Raw genomic sequence first — 19,613 nt, forward strand, 5'->3', positions numbered from 1 at the left:
ATAATCAATAATGATGCAGAAGATTTGAAAAACACTATCAGTCAATTCGACATAATTGATACTTACAGAAAATTCCACCCAACAATAGCAGGATATTCATTCTAAGTTACACACATAAAATACCTACTAACGTATATTCTTCCTCCTAACCCAAATATATTCTTTCAATATATTTGAAAGAATTCAAATTAAACAAAGCATATTCTCTTGTGATAAAGGAATTAAATTAGAAGTCAATAACAAACATATCTAGGAAATTCTCATGTATTTGAAAACACTCTTCTAAATAACCTGGAAGTTAAAAAAATAAATCAAAAGGAAGATTAGAGAGTATTAATGCCTGGATGATGTGCAAAACACAGTAGTCCAATACTTGTGACATTCAATGAAAGCAGTGTTTAGAGAGAAATTGAGAGCAATAAATGCTTATATTTAAAATAAAAAACTCAAAATTGATGATTTCAGCTTCTATTTTAAAAACTAGAAAAGAAACAAATTAAAGTCAACTGTGAACAGATCTATGCTTGAGTCTTAATTTTATACAAGCAACCAACTGAAGACACAGAGAGCCTAATACCATTGAAAGAAGATTTTATTGCTGACATTCCACGAGAAGGGGCATGCCACATCACAAGAGGCCAGAGGAAGAATAACCAGGTTTAGTTAGGAGGTAGAAGCAGAAGGGAGGGAAAAGCCTAGGCTAAGTAAAGCCTTTGTTTAAGTTTCTACAGAAAGTAAAGGCAAGGTAATCAGTTCAAGGTCAGTCGGTTTCCATAATAGGGGTGTCCCCAGCTGCCAGGTGCCTGGCCCTGGGTTGATTTATGGCAGTAGCAATACTGTCTTGGTGCGATGGATAGTGAGTTGGATGGGTGCACAGCCCTGGATCAGGCAGTCTTCCCACGAAAAGCAGTTCCAGGCAAGTCTACAACTCTGTGTTAGTCACTTTTCCAGCGCTGACAAGAACAACTCAGAGTAGGAAAAATTATTTTGGGCTCACAGTTTCAGACGCTCCATCCATGGCTGGCAGACTCCATTGCTTTCTGCCCAAGGTGAGGCAGAACATCATGGCAGAGGGGCACGGTGGAGGAAAACTCAGCCCATAGTAGCCAGGAAGAAAGAAGAGAGAGCAAAGAGCCAAAGACAAAGTATAATCCCCAAAGTCACACCCCCAGCGAATTATTTCCTCTAATCATTCTCTACCCACTTACAGTTACCACCTAGTAATTCATTAAAATTGTTAATCCTTCAAATCAATCAATCCACTGATTATATTATAGTTCTCCTAATCTGATTGTTTCACCTCTGAACGTTCCTGCATTGCCTAACATGAGCTTCTTGGGAGATACCTCATATCCAAACCATAACAAACCTCTAGGAATTACCTAGCCCTGGGGTGTACATGTATATACAGAAGAAAGAAAGTTTGGTAGGGTTAATGGGGAGGAAGGACGGAAGGAAAAGGGGAAAGGAAAGAGGATTGAAGTATAATTCCTTGCATGTATGATTTTCGTCAAAACAAACTCAAATATTATGTATAATTATAATACTATAATATAAAAAGGAAAAAATGCAGAAAAAGACATCAGTTCTCTGGAAATTTATTTATATTCCATCCTAATCAGAATCTGATCAGGGTTTTTCATGCAAGTTGATAAATGCATTCTAAAATTCATATGGAATAGCCAAAAACAACTTTGATTTAAAAGAGAAAGAAACTGAAGTTACATTGCCTTAAAATATGGTTATACTGCTTTATAATAAAGATACAATGAAGACAGAATAGTATTAGCATAAAGACGAATAGATTGCTGGAACAAAATAGAGATCCTAGAAGTAATTCACACATATATATTTAATCAATTTTTGACCAAAGTGCTAAATAAATGAAATTGAGAAAGAAAAGTCTTTTTAACAAATGTGTGTCCTGTGCAAAGAAAAAAGAATTAAAAGAACTTCAGAGGCAGAACTCAAAATGGCAGAGTAAGAGTCTCCACAAATCATTCCTCATAAAACCAACAAAAAGGTTGACTTTTTTTTTTTAATAAAAAGCTTACAACTCTCAGAACATTTATTTAAGAAAAAAAAAATCTGCTGAACCAAGGTAGAACTGTAGGACTTATGGCTTTGTAAATTACACTACTCCTAATCCCTTCTGTCTGGCCATGAAAACCAGAATCTTTGCAAACACAGCAGCTATGCAAAAAAAAACAGACTTTCAAGAACAGATTAGGTATATATAGGTTTGTAAGTCTTAAGAGAGTCTTATTGAACACTGCCACTCTTTGACTTGACTTGTAGTTCTTGGAATTCACATTCATAGAATAGTGCTGTTATCCACCTGACTCAGAGCTCCACAGGAAAGTCCTACATTCAGGGTGTCTGTTAACAAACTCAGGGCCAGTTGCTTAATGTGATGGTGTGAGGCTGCAAGGCCAGTAGGATAAACAAGATCTCCAGTCCACAGGGGCTTTGGAAAGCTCAGCACATGCCTGGGGAATCAAGAAGAGTGCCCACTATGTAGAGCTGTTCACATACCCAGGAAAGGGCAGAAAAGGTACCAGTCCCTCACATCCAGATAACTCACAGATCACACACACGCAGGAAGTGGAGGCTGGGACAGAGTTGCAAGGCACACCCAAATCAGAGAACCCCTTGACAGAGGGTATAACACTTATCAGGTCAAGGAACTTAGAGAAATCTCTGGCCCATCATTAGCTGACCATTAAATTAAAGAAGTTGTAACTCCAGAGGCTACATACTACAGGAAATAAAGATTATACAAATTAATCCAGGAAAGTCGTTAAACAAACTAACAGAAGCAATAGCATCAATTTTAAAAAATCAACAATAACAACAAACCTTAGGTATATATAGGGACAGAATATGATTTCTAAAGTAGAACATTAGAGTATCTAAAATGTCCAATTTTCAACAAAAAGAAAGAGGAAAGTATGGTCCAGATACATGGATAAAAATGCTGCCAACAGAAATTATTCCAGAGGAGTCCAGATATAAGACCTACTAAATAAAAACTTTAAAACAGCTATTAAAAATACGTCCAACTACTGGAGGAAACCATGTCTAAGAAATGATAAATACATAGACAATGATGTCTCACCAAGTAGAGAAAATCAGTTAAAGAACAGAAACCATCAATGAGAGCTAAGTGGAAATTCTGACCTTTATAGGTCTAAAAATGAAAATTCACTAAAAGGGCTCAATAGCAGCTATAAGCTGGCAGAAGAAAAAATTGGTTAATGTGAAGATAGAGAAACTGATTACTGAAAGGCTGTTCAAAAAAGAACCAAGAAAACCAAACCTCAGAGACCTGCGGGATTTAATTCAGCATATAAACATATACATAATGGAAGTCCCAGAAAGATAAAAGAAAGTGTCAGTAAAAAATCTTGAAGAAATAATCTCAAAATAGTTCTAAAATTTGATGAAGATCATTGCACATCCAAGAGCTCAAAGAATTACAGAAGCTTGAACTGAAGGACATTCACACCTAGGTGCATCACAGTCGAATTGTAGAAAAGACAAAAACAAAAATCTTGAAAGAGAGAAGAGAGAAATGCCTCATTACATACAAGGGATCATTGGAAAGATTAACAACTGGCTCTTAGAACCCAGAGAGGCCAGGAGGCAGTTGGATGATTATTAAACATGCTGAAAGAATATGACTATCAACGAAAAAAATTCTAGATCCGGAAAAATTATCCTTCAAAAATGACAAAGAAATGAAGACATTTACAGATGAACCAAAATTAAGAAAATTCATCATTACCATAACCTACCCTGAAAAAATAAAGTGCTTCAGACTGAAATAAAAGAAACCAGATAGTAAATAGAATCTGCATTTAAAAAGAAGGAATACCAGTAACTACACAGGAAAATAGAAATCCACCTACGTAAAATTTTAAAAAATACATAGGTAGTTTGGGCTTGTAATTTCTCTTTTTTTCCCATATAACTTTTAATAGCATGGAATGATAATTACAAGTCAATAAAAGGGAGTCATAGGCTTAAATGTAAAACTTAAAACTATCAAACATCTAGAAGGAAACACTGAAGAAAACTTTTGTGCCCTAGGATTAGGAAAAAAAAAAAAAAATTTAATTATTTATTTATTTATTTATTTTTACAGACTGCATTTTGATTCATTGTACACAAATGGGGTACATCATTTCATTTCTATGGTTGTACATGATGTAGATTCATACCATTCATGTAATCATACATGTACATTGGGTAATGATGTCTGTCTCATTCCACCATTTTTCATACCCCCCTCACTTTCTTCTATGTAATCTAAAGTTCCTCCATTCTTCTCTTACTCCCCACCCCCATTATACATCATCATCCACTTATCAGGGAAAACATTCAGCCTTTGGTTTATACCCAAAGGACTTAAAATTAGCATACTACAGTAATGCAGCCACATCAATGTTCATAGCAGCTCAATTCATAATATCTAAATTGTGGAACCAATCTAGATGCCCTTCAACAGATGAATGGATAAAGAAACTGTGGTATATATATATATACAATGGAATATTATTCAGCCATAAAGAAGAATAATATTATGACATTTGCAAATAAATGGAGGGAATTGGAGAATATCTTGCTGAGTGAAATAAGCCAATCCCAAGAAACCAAAACTTTTTTATATGCAGTGCCAAAAGCACAATTTATACAAGGAAAAAAGGCAAATTAGACTTCATCAAAATTAAGAATTCTATTTTTTGAAAGATACCATAAACAAATGAAAAGACAGGAAGAAAATATTTAGAAATCACATATATGATAAAGTCCTTGTATTCTGAATATTTAAAGATTTTCCAAAACCCAATATGAGAAAACAAGTAGTTCTCCCCATCCCTGAAAAAAATAAAGGCAGAAGATTTGGAAATTTCACTGAAGAACATAATGGGTGGCAAATAATCACATAAAATGAATGTTATTAGGAAAATTCAAATTAAAACCACAGTCAGACATCACTATCCATCAGAAGGATTAGAATGAAGAAAGATTGACCATACCAAGTGGGGGTAAAGATACGGAGGAACTAGGACTTCACTGCCTTGCTGACGAGGGTGTCAAATGGTACAAGTTTAGGAGAGTCTGGAATTTTCTTAAAAAGTTAAATATACACCTCCCAGATGACCTAGCCATTCCACTCCTACATATTTACCAAAAAAGGATGAAGACATCTGTCCCATTCAAAAACTTGTACACTAATGTTCATAAGTCTTTTATTTTTAATTGTCAAAAATTGGAAACAGGGCTGGGAGGCATGACCCGGGGGTAGAGCATTCGTCTAGGACACTGAGGCCCTGGTGTCAATCACCAGCCCAGCAAGAAAAAAAAAAAAAAAAGATATTGCCCAAATATCCATCAACATGTTAATAGATAAACAAATTATATTTATATGATAGAATACTACCCTGTAGGACAATAATCAACTATTCATATGTTCAACAACATGAATGAATCTCAAAATAATTAACTGAGTGAAAGAAATCAGATCCCCTCTCCCTCGAAAGAGCATATACTAGATAATACCATTCACTCAAAATTCTAGAGAACACCAACTAATCTACAGCATCGGAAGGCAGATCAGCAGGTGCCTGGGGATGAGCAGGTGGGGAAGGATTGATGGAAGGAGGGATTCTGAAGAATGGAGAGGAAACCAGAAAGTGAGGGGTGTATTTATTATCCCAACTGTGATTGTGGTTTCAGAACTGCATGTGCATGCCAACACGCAAATTACACACTTCAAACATGTAAGGTTCCTTGACTATTGATTATATCTCAATAAAGTTGTTTAAAAAACATGCCTGGAATAAAAGTGGCTGGGAATTTGGCGTGGCCCCTGCACACAGTGAGGACTCCTAAAAGTTCAGCCAGCAGGAGCAGCTCTAGCAACAACGGCAGTGGCCAAACCTCAAGTCCTCCTTCAGACACGCTTCTCTGTTTTCCTGAGATTTGCCTGGCTCCACCAAAGCTTTCCAACCAAGGCCACCCATAACTTTTAAGTTGCTAAATCAAATATGCGATTCCCAGTCATCGTCAACGGACAGATCCTCTCATCCTGAAATATTTTCTTTACTTGACTTTGAGGATACTTGTCTGCTCCTCCTTTCGTATGGCAGGGCTTTCTGCTTTCTTCTCTCTTCCTCCTCCTCCTCCTCCTCCTCCTCCTCCTCTTCCTCTTCCTCCTTCTTGGTGGTGCTAGGGCTCCAACCCAGGACCTAACTCACACTAGGACACACTTTAGCACTAAGCCACCAGCGCAGCCCTCAGCTCGGACTTCTGCTGATTCTCTGCCCAGTGGAAGTTTGGTCTTCGGTCCCTGGATAACCGTGGACTCGAGTCCTTGAAGTGGTCATCTTTCCTAACCACTCTCGACGACCACATGCAGCCCATGGTTCTCATGTCAGCCTCCAATCCTATATCCCAACCCAGACCCTCTCTCTCAACCTCTGCAGTGCTTTGTCAATGTCATCGTTTAGATGACCAAGGGACAGCAAAACTTCCCATGCCCGGAGTGACCGTCCAGTCCCTTCCTCACCCCATGGGTGGTGATGCCACCTTGTGTTTGGAGCTGCCCTTGATTCTTCCCCTCACACCTCATATCTGATCCATCTGAAAACCGCTGGTGGTTGGGTCTAAACTCAAATTCTATTCAAAATTTGGCTCCTCCTCCCTTCTCCTTGCCAGAGAAATGGCAAGTGTCTGTCACCATGTGACCTGCCGGTATTATCACAATGGCTTATCCATAGGTGTCTCAGTTTCTACCTTTGCCTCCTTAGGATGTGATTTCAACATAGGAACCAAAAGGATCCCATTGAAATATAAGTAAGATCCCCTCCCAGGTTTCAAAAGAAGAAACCTGCAGTCTTCTCATCTCATCAGACTACAAGTCAAGATCCTGAGAAATGTCTGCAAGGTGCTATAGAACCAGAACTCTACCGTCCCCCGTTTACCCAAATAACATCACCTCTTATGACTTCCCTCCTGCCACTGTGCTCCAGCCATACCGGTGTTTTAGCTCCAGGCACTCAGTCTCAGGGCCTTTGCACATGCAGTTCAGGATACTTCCACTCCTCAACCCAGTATCCACATAGCTTTCTCCTTCCCCTCCTGCAGGTTCAACTTAAAAGTTAATTTCTCATTGAGGCCTTTTCTGACAACAGTATCAAAAAAATTTAACCTTCTGCCCACTCCAGTCCCCACACTATACACCCCACTTTCCTATTTTGTTCCTTCTACCTTGTCACCATATGACATACTATATATTTATTTATCTAATGTATTCTCTCCCCTATAGGAATGAAAACTCCCTGCAGGCAGATACTTCTGTCAGGAACATTCACTGCTGCATCCCCAGCACCTAGTATCTGGCATATGGAAGGGGCCCAAGAAATTCATATAAGGGATGGAGAAGGGAAAAGAGAAAAGTGAAGGAATAGAAAAGGAAACAAATAATATCTTTTGAAGGAGTCTAGTAACAGGCCCATAAAGACTGCATAACCCCTTCTCCAAAGAGAGCCAAGATTTCCATATCTCATTCCAATAAGCAATGAAGTGGGGGGAGGTCTGGACTAAACCCTGGAGACCCAGATTTGAGCCCTTGTCCTTGGCCCTGGGTTCTAAGCCTCCCTGGGCCTTAGTTTCCCAACTGCAAGTGACAGAAGAAGAGGTGAAGTATCTGAATGAAATTTCCAGCTACAGAGATCCCCAGCCGGAACATTCTATGTCCTGGGAGAGAACCCAGAAACTGGTAAGAAAAACGACTCTGTTAGAGAAGGTCTTGGTGTATTCCAGATCAGAGTTTTTCCTAGCAGACAAGGACACAAGGAAATGGTCAACTTACCAGCCTCTAAAGCAATCAGGAGAACTGTGAAACAAAGAGTTCTGAGTATCACTTTCATATTCTCCTGGAGAAATGGAGAAAACACAAAAACATTACTATTCCAGCAAGTCTCTAAATGTACTGATGCCCCACTGTCCCCACCCTTGACCCAAGTCCCACAGATGGACATGTCCTGTGTCCCTGATGTCACCATGTTGGATTTCTGGTTTGAAAATGGGGGTGGGGAGAGATTTTACAGAACCGGGGACGAACTCAACAATCTAAGACTTAAGAACTTTCTATCATCTGCCCCAATGGACATTTCCAGCCTTTATCCCACTTCAATTCCCCCCAAATCTAGTCTATAACAAAGTAAACTGGTATTCACAGGCTCCACATCTACAGATGCAATCAACTGCAGATCTAAAATACTGAGGGAACAAAGTACACCTTGTACTGAACATTTCCAGACTTTTTGCCTTGTTAACATTCCCTGACAATACATAGAGCAGCTATTTACATGGCATTTACATTGCATTAACTATCAGAAGTAAACTAGAGATTTTTTAAAATATATGGGACGATGTGAATAGCTTATATGGAAATACTGCACCATTTTATCCATAGACGTGAGTATATAAGCATTTTGCTGTGGGGGATGTTCTGGAACCAACCCCTGTGGATACCCAGAGACGACTGTATTCCCTAGACCTATTCTACGTTGCCACCACTTGCGAGGCTCTGTTCTCCACCTGGAATGTATCCCCCTGCCAGGACTCACTTACAAAAGTCTTCCCATACTTCCAGATCAATTCAAAGGTCATACCTTCCTTTTATAGCAAGAGACCAAGTTGTTTCTACAATATAACATAACAGCACTAAAAAGACTAAAAGAAATTGTATGAATAAATTAAGAGTAGGTTGGTTCTTGTGGTTGGGTTTCTTCTTCTCTGAGACATTTCATACTTTCCAAAAAGGTCTACAAATTAGCTTGTATGAAGGTTTTCACAAGAGAAAAAAGGAAAAAAAAAACAAAACTTCCCAGCCCCTCCACACCAACACAGCATGAGTTATCAACAGATTCTGGTCCACATTTGGGCTACATAATAAACTGAGAGTCTGATCATTTCTTATCTCAAAGACATACGACTGTGTCTGTATACACGGTGGAAAGGATACGGAGATTACGTGCTTGCCTAAGATAGCAAGTCAGGAAGGAGAACATACTGCAGGACAGTCGCTAAAATAATATCAAGGAATTTAAAGAGAAAAACAAAATTCTCACACCTGCCTACCCTTTTAACCCTCTCAAGCCCAAATGAAGTCAGCGCCTCTTTCTCTCTGAATGGTCCTATTTAATGTTCCTGAACAGGGACCTTACAGTGACATGCAGTAAGTTCCGGGCTTGTATCTTCAGCTAGCTTTTGCACGAATCCACTCAGGGCCCATGAATACCTCAAATTCAATAGGCTCCCCAAACTAAATTCATTCTTGTCCCAGCAAACGTCCAGTCCCCAGAGCTCCCACCTGGGGGCAGGCACAGCACAGCTCCAAACCTTCGTGGGTATGCACCCAAATAGACCAAGGACCAATGAGCCTGAGGCTGCCAGCCCTCCAGCCACCCCCGCCCAAGCCTAACCAGCCTTTCTCTGCGGATCACCCACCTCACCCAGGTCACTCATGGCCACTGCTGGTGGCATGGTAGCTCAAGCAATCTCCGGTCCTTGCCTGGAGTCATTAGGGCAACAGGCTTCAAATCCATCTCTCTGCCTATGGACTGGCATCTGCCAATCAATCCAGAAAGCCTACCAACTATTGGTCACCAAATGATATGCTCAAAACATCTTCACTGGCTCTCCGGTGCACCCAGAAGGCCAAGCTCCCTAGCAAAGCATAGGGGTGCTTTGTGACAGGCTCGGACTTAGCTCTCCATACAACCCGCACTCCTTGGGGCACATGGCAGGCTTCAGTCCTGGCCTCACAACGTGCTCCAGCTTCTTAGCCTTTGCCACCACTGTTCCCTCTGTCTTCTCCTGGCTCCTTCCCACTCTATCAAGTCTCCTGCACCCTAGGAGGCCACTGAGTTTGAGCTGCTCATGGGCCCTTCACTGGACCTGTGACCTCCTCTGGGTCACCCAGCAACTCATGTGTCTATCATGGCTCTCAGCACTTCCCTGCCATTACCCTGTCATGGGAAAGCCCACTGGGGCAGGAACCAAGGCCTGCTCATCTCTGCCCCTCAGCATCTAGCACTGTGCACCTAATAATGTCTCATGGAATGAACAACATACAAAACAAACGGCTATTCCCTCCATGAAACCTCAGGGCAATGTCCAGAGGAGACCAGGTAGTTCTGTGCTCTGAACCTGCCTTTTATTTTTTTGGCAATTCTAGGAGCTGAACCCAGCAGTGCTTCACCACTGAGCTGCATCCCCATCCCTTTTCATTCATTCATTGATTTATTTTTATTTTGAGACAGGTTCTCACTTAAATTCCAGAGACTGACCTCAAAGCTGTGATCCTCCTGCTTTGGCCTCCTGAGTGGTGGAATTATGAACGTGTGCTCGGCTCTGCCTTTTAATTTTTACAGGAGACTAACTGGGCCTATATTCTTATTTGTAGCTATAAGTACATAAATATGCAGATACAAAATATTTTAAATGACACTCCTTCAGACTAAAGACAAACCACCATTTGCATGTTAACTAGAAAATGTTCTCTTTAAGAAGCTCAACTAAAAGTTATACAAATTCTACAAGAGTTTCTAAGCGTGCAAGACACACGTATTCATATTCTTATCACTTTACTCCCTGTGCGAGAACGACGATCCCTAAGCCTGGTTCAAGTCTTGAAAACCAGTCTCAGAGTAGTAAAACTGCATTCCTTAAGTATCACGTAATTCTGACACTTTATTCAAGTAAATTGGCCTTCTCCCAAGGTAGTCTAGATTAATAGTATTATGGTCATATTTACTTGAAACCCTATTCGGGTTATGAAATAAGATAGAAGAAATGGAGACTGGTGGCCTGGTTTATTACCTCTTTCTGTGACTATATGGATGTGTGCTTTAGGACCGTCCAGCAGGGACAAAGAGGAGAAACTGTTTCCTGCTTACTAGTTCCGGGCCTTTGCTATCACTCACATTAGCTGATCAATGACAAAATGAGGGCGTTATGAAAGCATCTGAGCACAGCAACTGGTGGTTCACGGAGGCACAAGATGGGGCCTGTCTGATTATTAGGCAGAACACAAGAAGAGAAAGATGTGGAGTGACTTTTGGAGAGAGTTGTCTCAAGGTATAATTCCAAATTCACTATAGACAAACAACCCTAATGGTCATACGTCCAAGACTGGTGGCTTCAAGCATGGGACAGCATGATCTTGGACATGATTCCTTCCGGGGCCTCAGTTCCTCATCTGCACAGGTGGGCAGATGATCTCAGACACTTCCTACTCAAACCCACTATACAACAGGGGTGTCAGGTTTGACTTCTGCCTCCAAAACTGGAATAAATAAAGAGGTGAGAGTCACCCCTTTCCCCTCAGCAGGAGCTGTCCAGAATCCACATCAGTCCCCTGGTCCAGAGGTCAGTACTGAGCCTAGAGATGGGCAGTAAGGTCACATGACCAAAGGGAGTGAGGGCATCAGAAAGGAAGGAGGTAAAGAACACACTCAAGACTCAACCAAATGTGTTCCCAAGAAAAATCAAAACAAACCCCACGATGTTCTTAAACAACACAGAAATTCCAAGCTGGAGCCGACACGGACTGGCTTCTTGGTGCCACAGTTGAAAGGCTGGTTAAGCCAGGGAGTCCCCACACACAAAGGGCACCGTGGATATAAGTCCAGCCTCCATGCCTCAGTGCCCACAAGTAATAAAGTGTGGATGACGTCAGTGTTTGTCACTGATGGTTGCTATGAGGATGAAATGAATTGCCACACTTGAAGGGGCTCAGAACAAACAGCGTCGGTCAATGGTCCCTCCAACGTTAGTGTCTGTGAATCACAGGGCCAATCGGAAGACAGAGACAAGTGTTGGAGAGATGTTGTTGGTTATCCATTCATTCTTTACTCACTTATTGCCCCACTGAGCAATTGTACACTGACTATCGTCGTGCCTGGGCCCACCCTTGAACCTGGGAATCAAGATAGAAATCATGACCCAGCACCTGGGGCTCGGGGACCACAGGGAAAGTGGTGGACACTTCCACAGTCAGACTGGGGTACTGAACGCCCACAGGAGGAGACGTGTCCCAGGGGTGAGGGAGGACAGGGCCCCAATTCAGCCTGGAGTGGGGAAGGAGATGGCATGGAGCACCATTCCATCTGGACTATCGATCAAGGTCAAGTGCCAAGAGGTGGAGTGGCTGAAAGCACCCCGACATAAAGTGTGTGTCCGGGGATGGACTGTCATTTGAGGTGGCAGAAAATCACTTAATGATTTTGCATCGTGCAGTGGGGTGTGACTAGGTTTTCTTTCTTTTTTTTTTTCTTTTTTTCTTTTTTGCAGAGATCTTGGCACTTGGGCACAAGATAACCTAGAGGCAAGAGGGGAGATGGGGGAGCAGGCTGATATGGAGGTCCAGAGGAGAGAGGATGGGGGTTGGGCCAGCCTGCAGGGCAAGATGTGTGTATGAGGACGACGGTGAGGCCAGGGGCTGGCTGGGGGCCAGGAAGGGCAGCCCAGGTTAGGAGGGCAGGTTCAGGGACCCACCGACAGCTCAGGGGAGGTCCGAGGGTCACTGGCAGCACCAGTTCTGGGTCTCCTGGCACAAGTCCCGAAGTGCTGTCTCTGAACAACATCAAAACTTCAAACACAGCCAGGTGTGGTAGAACACACCTTAATCCCAGTTACTCAGAAGGCTGAGACAGAAGTAATCCAAGTTCAAGGCCAACCTGGGCAACTTAGTGAGGCTCTGTCTCATAATAAGACTTTTTCAAAGACTAGGGACGTAGCTCAGCAATAGAGCACTTGCTTAGTTATGTATGAGGTCCTGAGTTCAATCCCCAGTCCTCCAAAATAAATAAATAAATAAGAAAAAGAAAAAAAGAAGTTGAGCATAAAGTGAAAGTGGACAGGAAGACCTGGAATGTGCTAGAATTGAGGAGAGCTCTGTGCTCACATTGGGAGTCATCAATTCAGAGTTCAGAGCTGCAGTGGGGCTCAGGTGACCAAGAGAAGTGAGAGGGCAGTGGCTCGCAATTGGCTCACAGACTCCTTCAAATATCTGATCAAACCTCCCTCTTATCTCCTGGGCCCTTCCCTTCTGGGCTCTCGGAACCACCCTTTCACTCCTTCTTCTCTGAAATCAACTCTCCTCGCTTCCATCTGTGAGCGAGACCATGCAGTGCGTGTCTTTGGGTACCCAGCTTATTTCCCTTAATCCATGTCCTCCGGGTCCACCAAAGGATCGGACCTCATAAACATGTACAAATATTCAGGTGTCAATTAAAAATGAAACTAACTCTGACAGAGCCACAGAGCTGCCCCAGAGAAAAGTGTGCCAAGGAAGATACAATCTTTTTGCTTAGAGTACAAGTCAGGCCAGGATCACCCTAGCTTCGGGTGGAGGGCTTTATGAGAAAAGATGAGGGAGCCGGGGTGCCCCAGCCCCGTTACCTTGGAGAGGCCTTTTCCTGTGGGAAGTGGCCTGCTTCTCAGGAGGGTATCACCATCGTTAGGGGTCCACCTGGGGAAGAAAGAACACAGGAATGAAACTCGAAGGCCAGATGGGACGGACCCACAGCTGCCGCCAGGACCCCAGCAGAGGTGGGAAAGGTTTGACGTGCCCACAGAAGTGAGCTGGATGTTTAAAAGGTCTGAGTCCCAGCCTTAGGACAGAACCCTTTTAGGAAATGAAGTCCCAGGCCTGGGGAATACAGAGAGTCTCACCACAGGCTATTTTTGATGAAATATGAGAACCTGACACTTGGCCAGACGTGGATGCAGAAATGAGTCAAATATCCTCTGGGGATGTCCCAGCTCGAGACCAGGCCTCAGGCCTTGCCAGAGGCCAGAGAAAACGAACAGCCCCTTTTAAGACCAGCACACTCACTTTCTGAATCCTTGCTCTTCCTTATATCAAGTGTATCGGTAGACCTGCACCCTGCTGCATAATTTAAAGTTACTTCATAAAAGCTGATTTAGATTGCCCTACTGTTCGGTCCTATAGCTATCTCACCATTATTCCCTTGTTTTTCTTTTAATATTTTGTAGACTGATTTTTTTTTTTCCAGGTCTGAGTCATTTCCTGGAGCCCATAACTAACTTGGGAGGCCACCAAGACCTTTTAAGGCCCATCAATAAAACAGCCTGACAAACTCTATGCTAAGTACTTTGCTTACCAGATGCAAGATGTGTAGTGTGGGGGCTGCAACTTAGGATACTTTTGCACTTTGGATTTAAACCTACTAAATCCCGACCTGTTGTTCATTTACACATCAGAGACAGTACCCGCGTCACGGTAAGCCATCAGAGGTTCAGTGGCTCATCAGCACGAATCCTATCACAGCACAAAATCAAAAACTCCCTGATCTTCCTGTACCCGGCCCTAGTACAGAGCCTTCCCAGTCTCCAGGCGGTGCCCCAGAAACCAGGCAGCTGAGGGGATCGCACAGAGAAGTCACAGGGGAATTAACAGACTCGGGGAAAGGAGAAGGATGTACAAGAGAGTCGAGTTTATTTGGCAGGTCCAAGAAACCTCTGACAGAGAAGGTGACTCCCCACACCCCACACTGCTTCACTTTTCTTCTTGTTTTTGGCCCCAGAAACTTCCTTTAAGAACTGTTACACTCACTTTTGCCACTGCTTATCCACTGCTGAACCCCCCACCCCCCACACCTTCTCTGTTTATTACTCCTTGAAATGCACTTCCCAAACCTCCAGCCCTCGCAGTTTCTCATGCAAAGGACCCTTCAGCTTGCATCTAACTGGACATCCCTGCAGCACACGACCCACTCCCAAGCCCTCCCTCTTGATCCTGGGATGAGGTCAGCACCCTGCCCCACCCACTCTCCTACGGCCATCTTCCAGTTTGTTCCATTGCTTTGCAGCTCGTGTCCTGACCCTGGACAGTGCCTTCCAGGTTGTCTCCATTCAGTTCTCCTAGTCCAGTCCAGGGGCATCTGGGACTTCCAACCAACTCAAAGCCGATGCTAAGAGCAAGCAGGATAGAGCAGACCTCCCCTCCCACAAAGCCCTGCGAGGTGGGTTCCCTCACACTACACATCTCGCATCTGGTAAGAGCTCAGTAAACACTTACGCAAGAGAGGAAGGAGGAAAGGAAGGAAGGAACCCACCCACCCACCCGCCATCTTTGTATGAGGCCCACAGGGATGGAAACCTGGCCGAGAGTCAAGGCAAGCAAAGAAAGAAAATGGGCACTTAGTATGGGTTGAAGAACAGAAATACCACTGGGGCCCTCAAGGCCTGGAGAGAGAACAGAAATCATACAGAAAAAGGTAGAATTCTACTTAAAGAATGAGACAAAGGGCTCATGCCCAGGTGACTGGCAAAAGAATTGGCAATGAGGACAACTCTGAGGAGAGAGAGCAATAGGAAGGGGCCAGAGATCAAGAACTCTTCCTTCCTCTCTTCCTCCCTTCCTCCCTTCCTTCCTTCCTTCCTTCCTTCCTTCCTCCCTTCCTTCCTCCCTCCTTCCGCCCTTTGATAATGGGGATTGAACTCAGGGTCACTTTACCCCGGAGCTACATCCCAGCCCTTTTTAAATATTATCTTATTTATTTATTTATTTATTTATTTATTTATTTATTTGAGACAGAGTCTCACTAAGTTACTTAGGGCTTCACTAAATTGCTAAAGCTGGCCTCAAATTTGCGATCCTCCTGGTCTCAGCTTCCTGAGTCACTGGTATTACAGGCATGTGCCACCACACCCAGCAGGAGAACTGTGAATGGCCAAAGAACACTGGGTAAACAACCTCCCTTATTCGGAGGCAAATGATCCCATGTCCATTGTAAAAGTGGTTTATAGTAAGATGCAAAATATGTCCTCAGAAAACACCAGCAATAATAAAAAAAAATCACAGGTTTAGTCCACGGTGCTATTTTTCAAATTGAAATTTACCACACAAAATAACATAACCAAGGAAAGGAAAGCAATGAAGTCACCCAATAAATTAATACATGACAATATCCTGCACCCCATTTCTACCTTGGACTGGAAAATACCCTCTACACACACAGCTTTCAGTGAAGCCAGGGGAGGAGTTACCAAGATTGATGCCCAGTCCAGCTCCAGGGGCCTCGGGAAAACCAAAAGCACAGGGCTAGTCACCCTCCACCCCAAGCAGCCTTGTCAATTCAGTGAAGCGCACCCCAGCCTTGTATTTCACACACAGGGAAGCCACCAATCTTGAAGTACCAAATATGGTTCCCATCATTCTTTGCTGATCATACCATATCTGGAAACATCAGTGTATCACATGACTGCGGGGCACCTGGAAGGTACATACAAAGCTATCGGGCATTAAAGAGAAAATGAAAATGCACATCTGAGGCATAAGGCAATTTCCTCCTTGCTATGGTTCCAATGTGGTTTGTCACCTCTGAAATTCACGTTGAAATCTGATCAGCGCTATGGCAGTGTGGAGGGATGATCCCTTAGAAAGCTGTTGAAAGATCAGTATGCTATCAAAAGACTGGGTTAATTCTCACAGGAGCAAGAGAAGTCCTCTTTCTTGTGGAACTGGATTAGTTACCTTGAGAGCAGGTTATTATAAAGCAAGGCCATCCCACGGGTTTTATCTCCTCTGCATGCACTCTCTTGTACTTCCATTTCTCTACTCTTGTGAGCAACCAGGCCCACACCAGATGCAGCCACCTGATCTTGGACTTCCAGCCTCTAGAACTGTGAGTGAAACTCCTAATGTTTATAAACTACACAGTCTCGGGTACTCTGTTAAAGCAACAGAAAACAGACCAAGACACTGCTAGAGTCAGAATGAGGAACTTATAACATGAAACATGAAAGCTTACAAAATCAGAAATTAAGTATAAAAATTAAAAATGAACAACATATTGGCCTCCCCCCAAATTCCCTTCTAGGAAGAACTGACTCCATCCAACACTGCCTTTCTGTTACTCTACAAATGCAGGCACAGGAAAAGTGACAAATGGGGACAGAGGAGCTGTCACAAGACCTCAAGACGTTTCCTTTCATTGGCATAGGGTCCAGAGTAGGGAGGGGGGCAATTTTCCCAAGTTTGGGGCCACACTACATCTATTAGATCTTCTTATTCATGAAGAATTCCCCACCCTCTTGCGGAATTCCCCCACATTGTGAGTTCTGCCTTCTAGGACAGAAGTCAGGCACCAGCGAGGTGGTACACATCAGACACACCCCAGAGGATGTGAAGCCATGTGGAGGATGACGTCAGACATGCTGAGGATACACAGGCATTGGTCCTCCTAGGAGTCTGGCAGCAGAGGCACCCAAGGCTCGGTGTCCACGCGCAGGCTGTGCTGTCCCACACTGGAACCTTCCTGGAGTGGCCCCACAGTGGTTCATGTTGTATCCAGCTACTTCATTGCCCTCACACTCCAAAAATCCAACCGCACCTTCAATACAGTGAGCACAAGAATCAGCCGTACAAAACTGTGAGCAAGCAAAGTCACTTTGTCAAGAGGGAACAAAAGATTTCATTTGCTATGTCAGAAAGCCTAAGAATCACCTAGAAGCATCAGTACATGAATCCAAAAGCCTAGCTCTGTAGACTGATTTGCCTTATTTCCCCCAGACAAATAGAGGGAGGAAAATTTTTTTTTCTATCATCAAGGATGCATAGAAGTAAAAAGATAAAGTAAAAATTACCAAAGAGATTTCAGGAGTTGCTAAGAAATCTAATATCAGTTATTACAAGTCTCAGATCCACAAGATTAGTGGTATCATCTAAGGCATGTGGGTTTTAACTGCAAAAGGGAAAAATGAGGCAAGAGACGTAGTTACTGTCACCAGATGCCACAAACAAGAATGGGCCAGACCCTTCCAGGCAGGCAGAAAAACAAGCTCTGATTCTCGAGCTGGGATCTGCAGAGTCCCAGAGGACTCAGCAGTCTCCACAGGAATGGTCACATTGTTCTCTGCTGTATAATGTTTTTACTGAGGTAAAATGTACATAGAGTGGGACACACAGCCTTACATGTACAATTCCATAAACCGGGACAACTGTGTGCACACCGGGTACTCTGTCAAGACGGACCATTACCACCCCCCACCGTGTTCCCTCGTGTACCTTGCGAGTCATGGCCCATGCCCGAGGCTCCTACCATTCTGATTTCTAACACCACCTCTACCCACGTGCCTTTAATAATGAACCCGAGTGCATCCTGGGGAGCTAACTTCTACCCTGCCTACCAGTGCCCAACTTTTCCAGGGTCCATGTTTCTCACTGCCAAGTCATGCAGGGAAACAGCTGTTCTCAACAGGACAGGCATGGTCCCAGGGACACATTTCAGAAACGGTGAGGAAGGGGACACTTTTGGGGACTGCAATGCATTGAGTGAGGCCATGCATGCTAGACATCTGGAAGAGCACAAGGCAGTTCTGCTCAGAGAAGCCTTGTCCCAAGTCCCACATGTCCACAGATGTCCCAGACACCCATGCCAGTGTTTAGAGTCCAACTCCTAACTCCATTCCATATTTATATTAAATGTGTATTGTTGCCATACATATTGCATAATTATTGCCATAATTTCCATACATACTGGATTTTTTAGCAATGCCACAACTGTGAAATTGAGAGAAGACTGACCTGTGACTACCATTCAGACGTTGACCAAGGTCATTATCTCATCTCCTCCAGGACTCAGAGCTGTCCCACGCTACTACACAGTACGTCGGCATAAAGCCGTAGGTTCTAGTTTGGCTCACTCCAAGCTTCTACATGCTGAAATGCATAATTTTTAATGTAAAATTGCTTTTATTTCTTCTTTATATGTAGGTATTAATTTTTTAAAAGTATGATGGAGATAAGTTTTACATATCATTTCACAATGTTAAAATATCTGCATTAAGATTAGGCATTGCATTTCAGTAAAGTGTATCTGAAATACCAGTTTGGACATCAACTTCTTTTTGATCTTGAACTTCCTTTTTTTTTCTCTCTGGGTCTCAAATATTCATCTCTGAATGGATATGTATCTAATTTTATTGTTTCTAAATATAAATATTAAAAGTTTCATTATATAGCCCATTACATAGCTCAATAGGAAATATGTACCATTATCATAAGTTTTTTTTTTTTTTTTTGGGGGGGGGGTGCTGGGGATTGAACCCAGGGCCTTGTGCTTGCAAGGCAAGCACTCTACTGACTGAGCTATCTCCCCAGCCCCTGAGCTATCTCCCCCGACCCCATAAGTTTTATAAAGAAATATTTGTATTTCTAACATTTTAACTTGGATTGCTTATAAACAAAAAATACCTTGAAAGAAAATTTTGAAAGCATCCTTAAAGGTTTTATTGCTTTAATTATGTAAGGTTCATTTTTTCTAAGGGTATAATTCTCATTTTGTTGTATATATCATGCAATAAATATTTGCTGTATAAAAAAAGAAAAGAAAAGATTAGGGCATTGGGTTTTCAAGGAGGTAAAAACATTGATGGAAAGTGACAACATCTAACTGTTCACTTAACTCTTGGGCAGGAGGCCTTACTGTACTTCCAGGTGCCCCGAGGTTCTCCAGAGACCAGGCTGGCCTGAACCTTCCTGTTAGCACCCAGCCAAAGCACGATTA

The 19,613-nt window shown here is 42.9% G+C and overlaps 1 protein-coding gene across 5 annotated transcripts in view; it reads right to left on the minus strand.

The window, feature by feature from the left end:
* IL1R1 (interleukin 1 receptor type 1) overlaps positions 1–19,613 on the minus strand; it is a 71,615-nt gene that overhangs the window by 18,389 nt on the left and 33,613 nt on the right. For 4 of the 5 annotated variants that reach the window (XM_079110604.1, XM_079110601.1, XM_079110602.1 and 1 more), the window contains 2 exons: positions 13,480–13,549; positions 7,880–7,943 (listed from right to left, as the gene is read on the minus strand). In XM_079110604.1, coding sequence (XP_078966730.1) covers positions 7,880–7,943; positions 13,480–13,549 — 134 coding nt within the window. The remainder of the gene's footprint in view (positions 1–7,879; positions 7,944–13,479; positions 13,550–19,613) is intronic. The other variant, XM_079110605.1, reaches the window with a different exon arrangement.

The sequence above is a fragment of the Sciurus vulgaris genome (assembly GCF_902686455.1).
Source record: "Sciurus vulgaris genome assembly, chromosome: 14".
Classification (NCBI taxonomy): domain Eukaryota; kingdom Metazoa; phylum Chordata; class Mammalia; order Rodentia; family Sciuridae; genus Sciurus; species Sciurus vulgaris.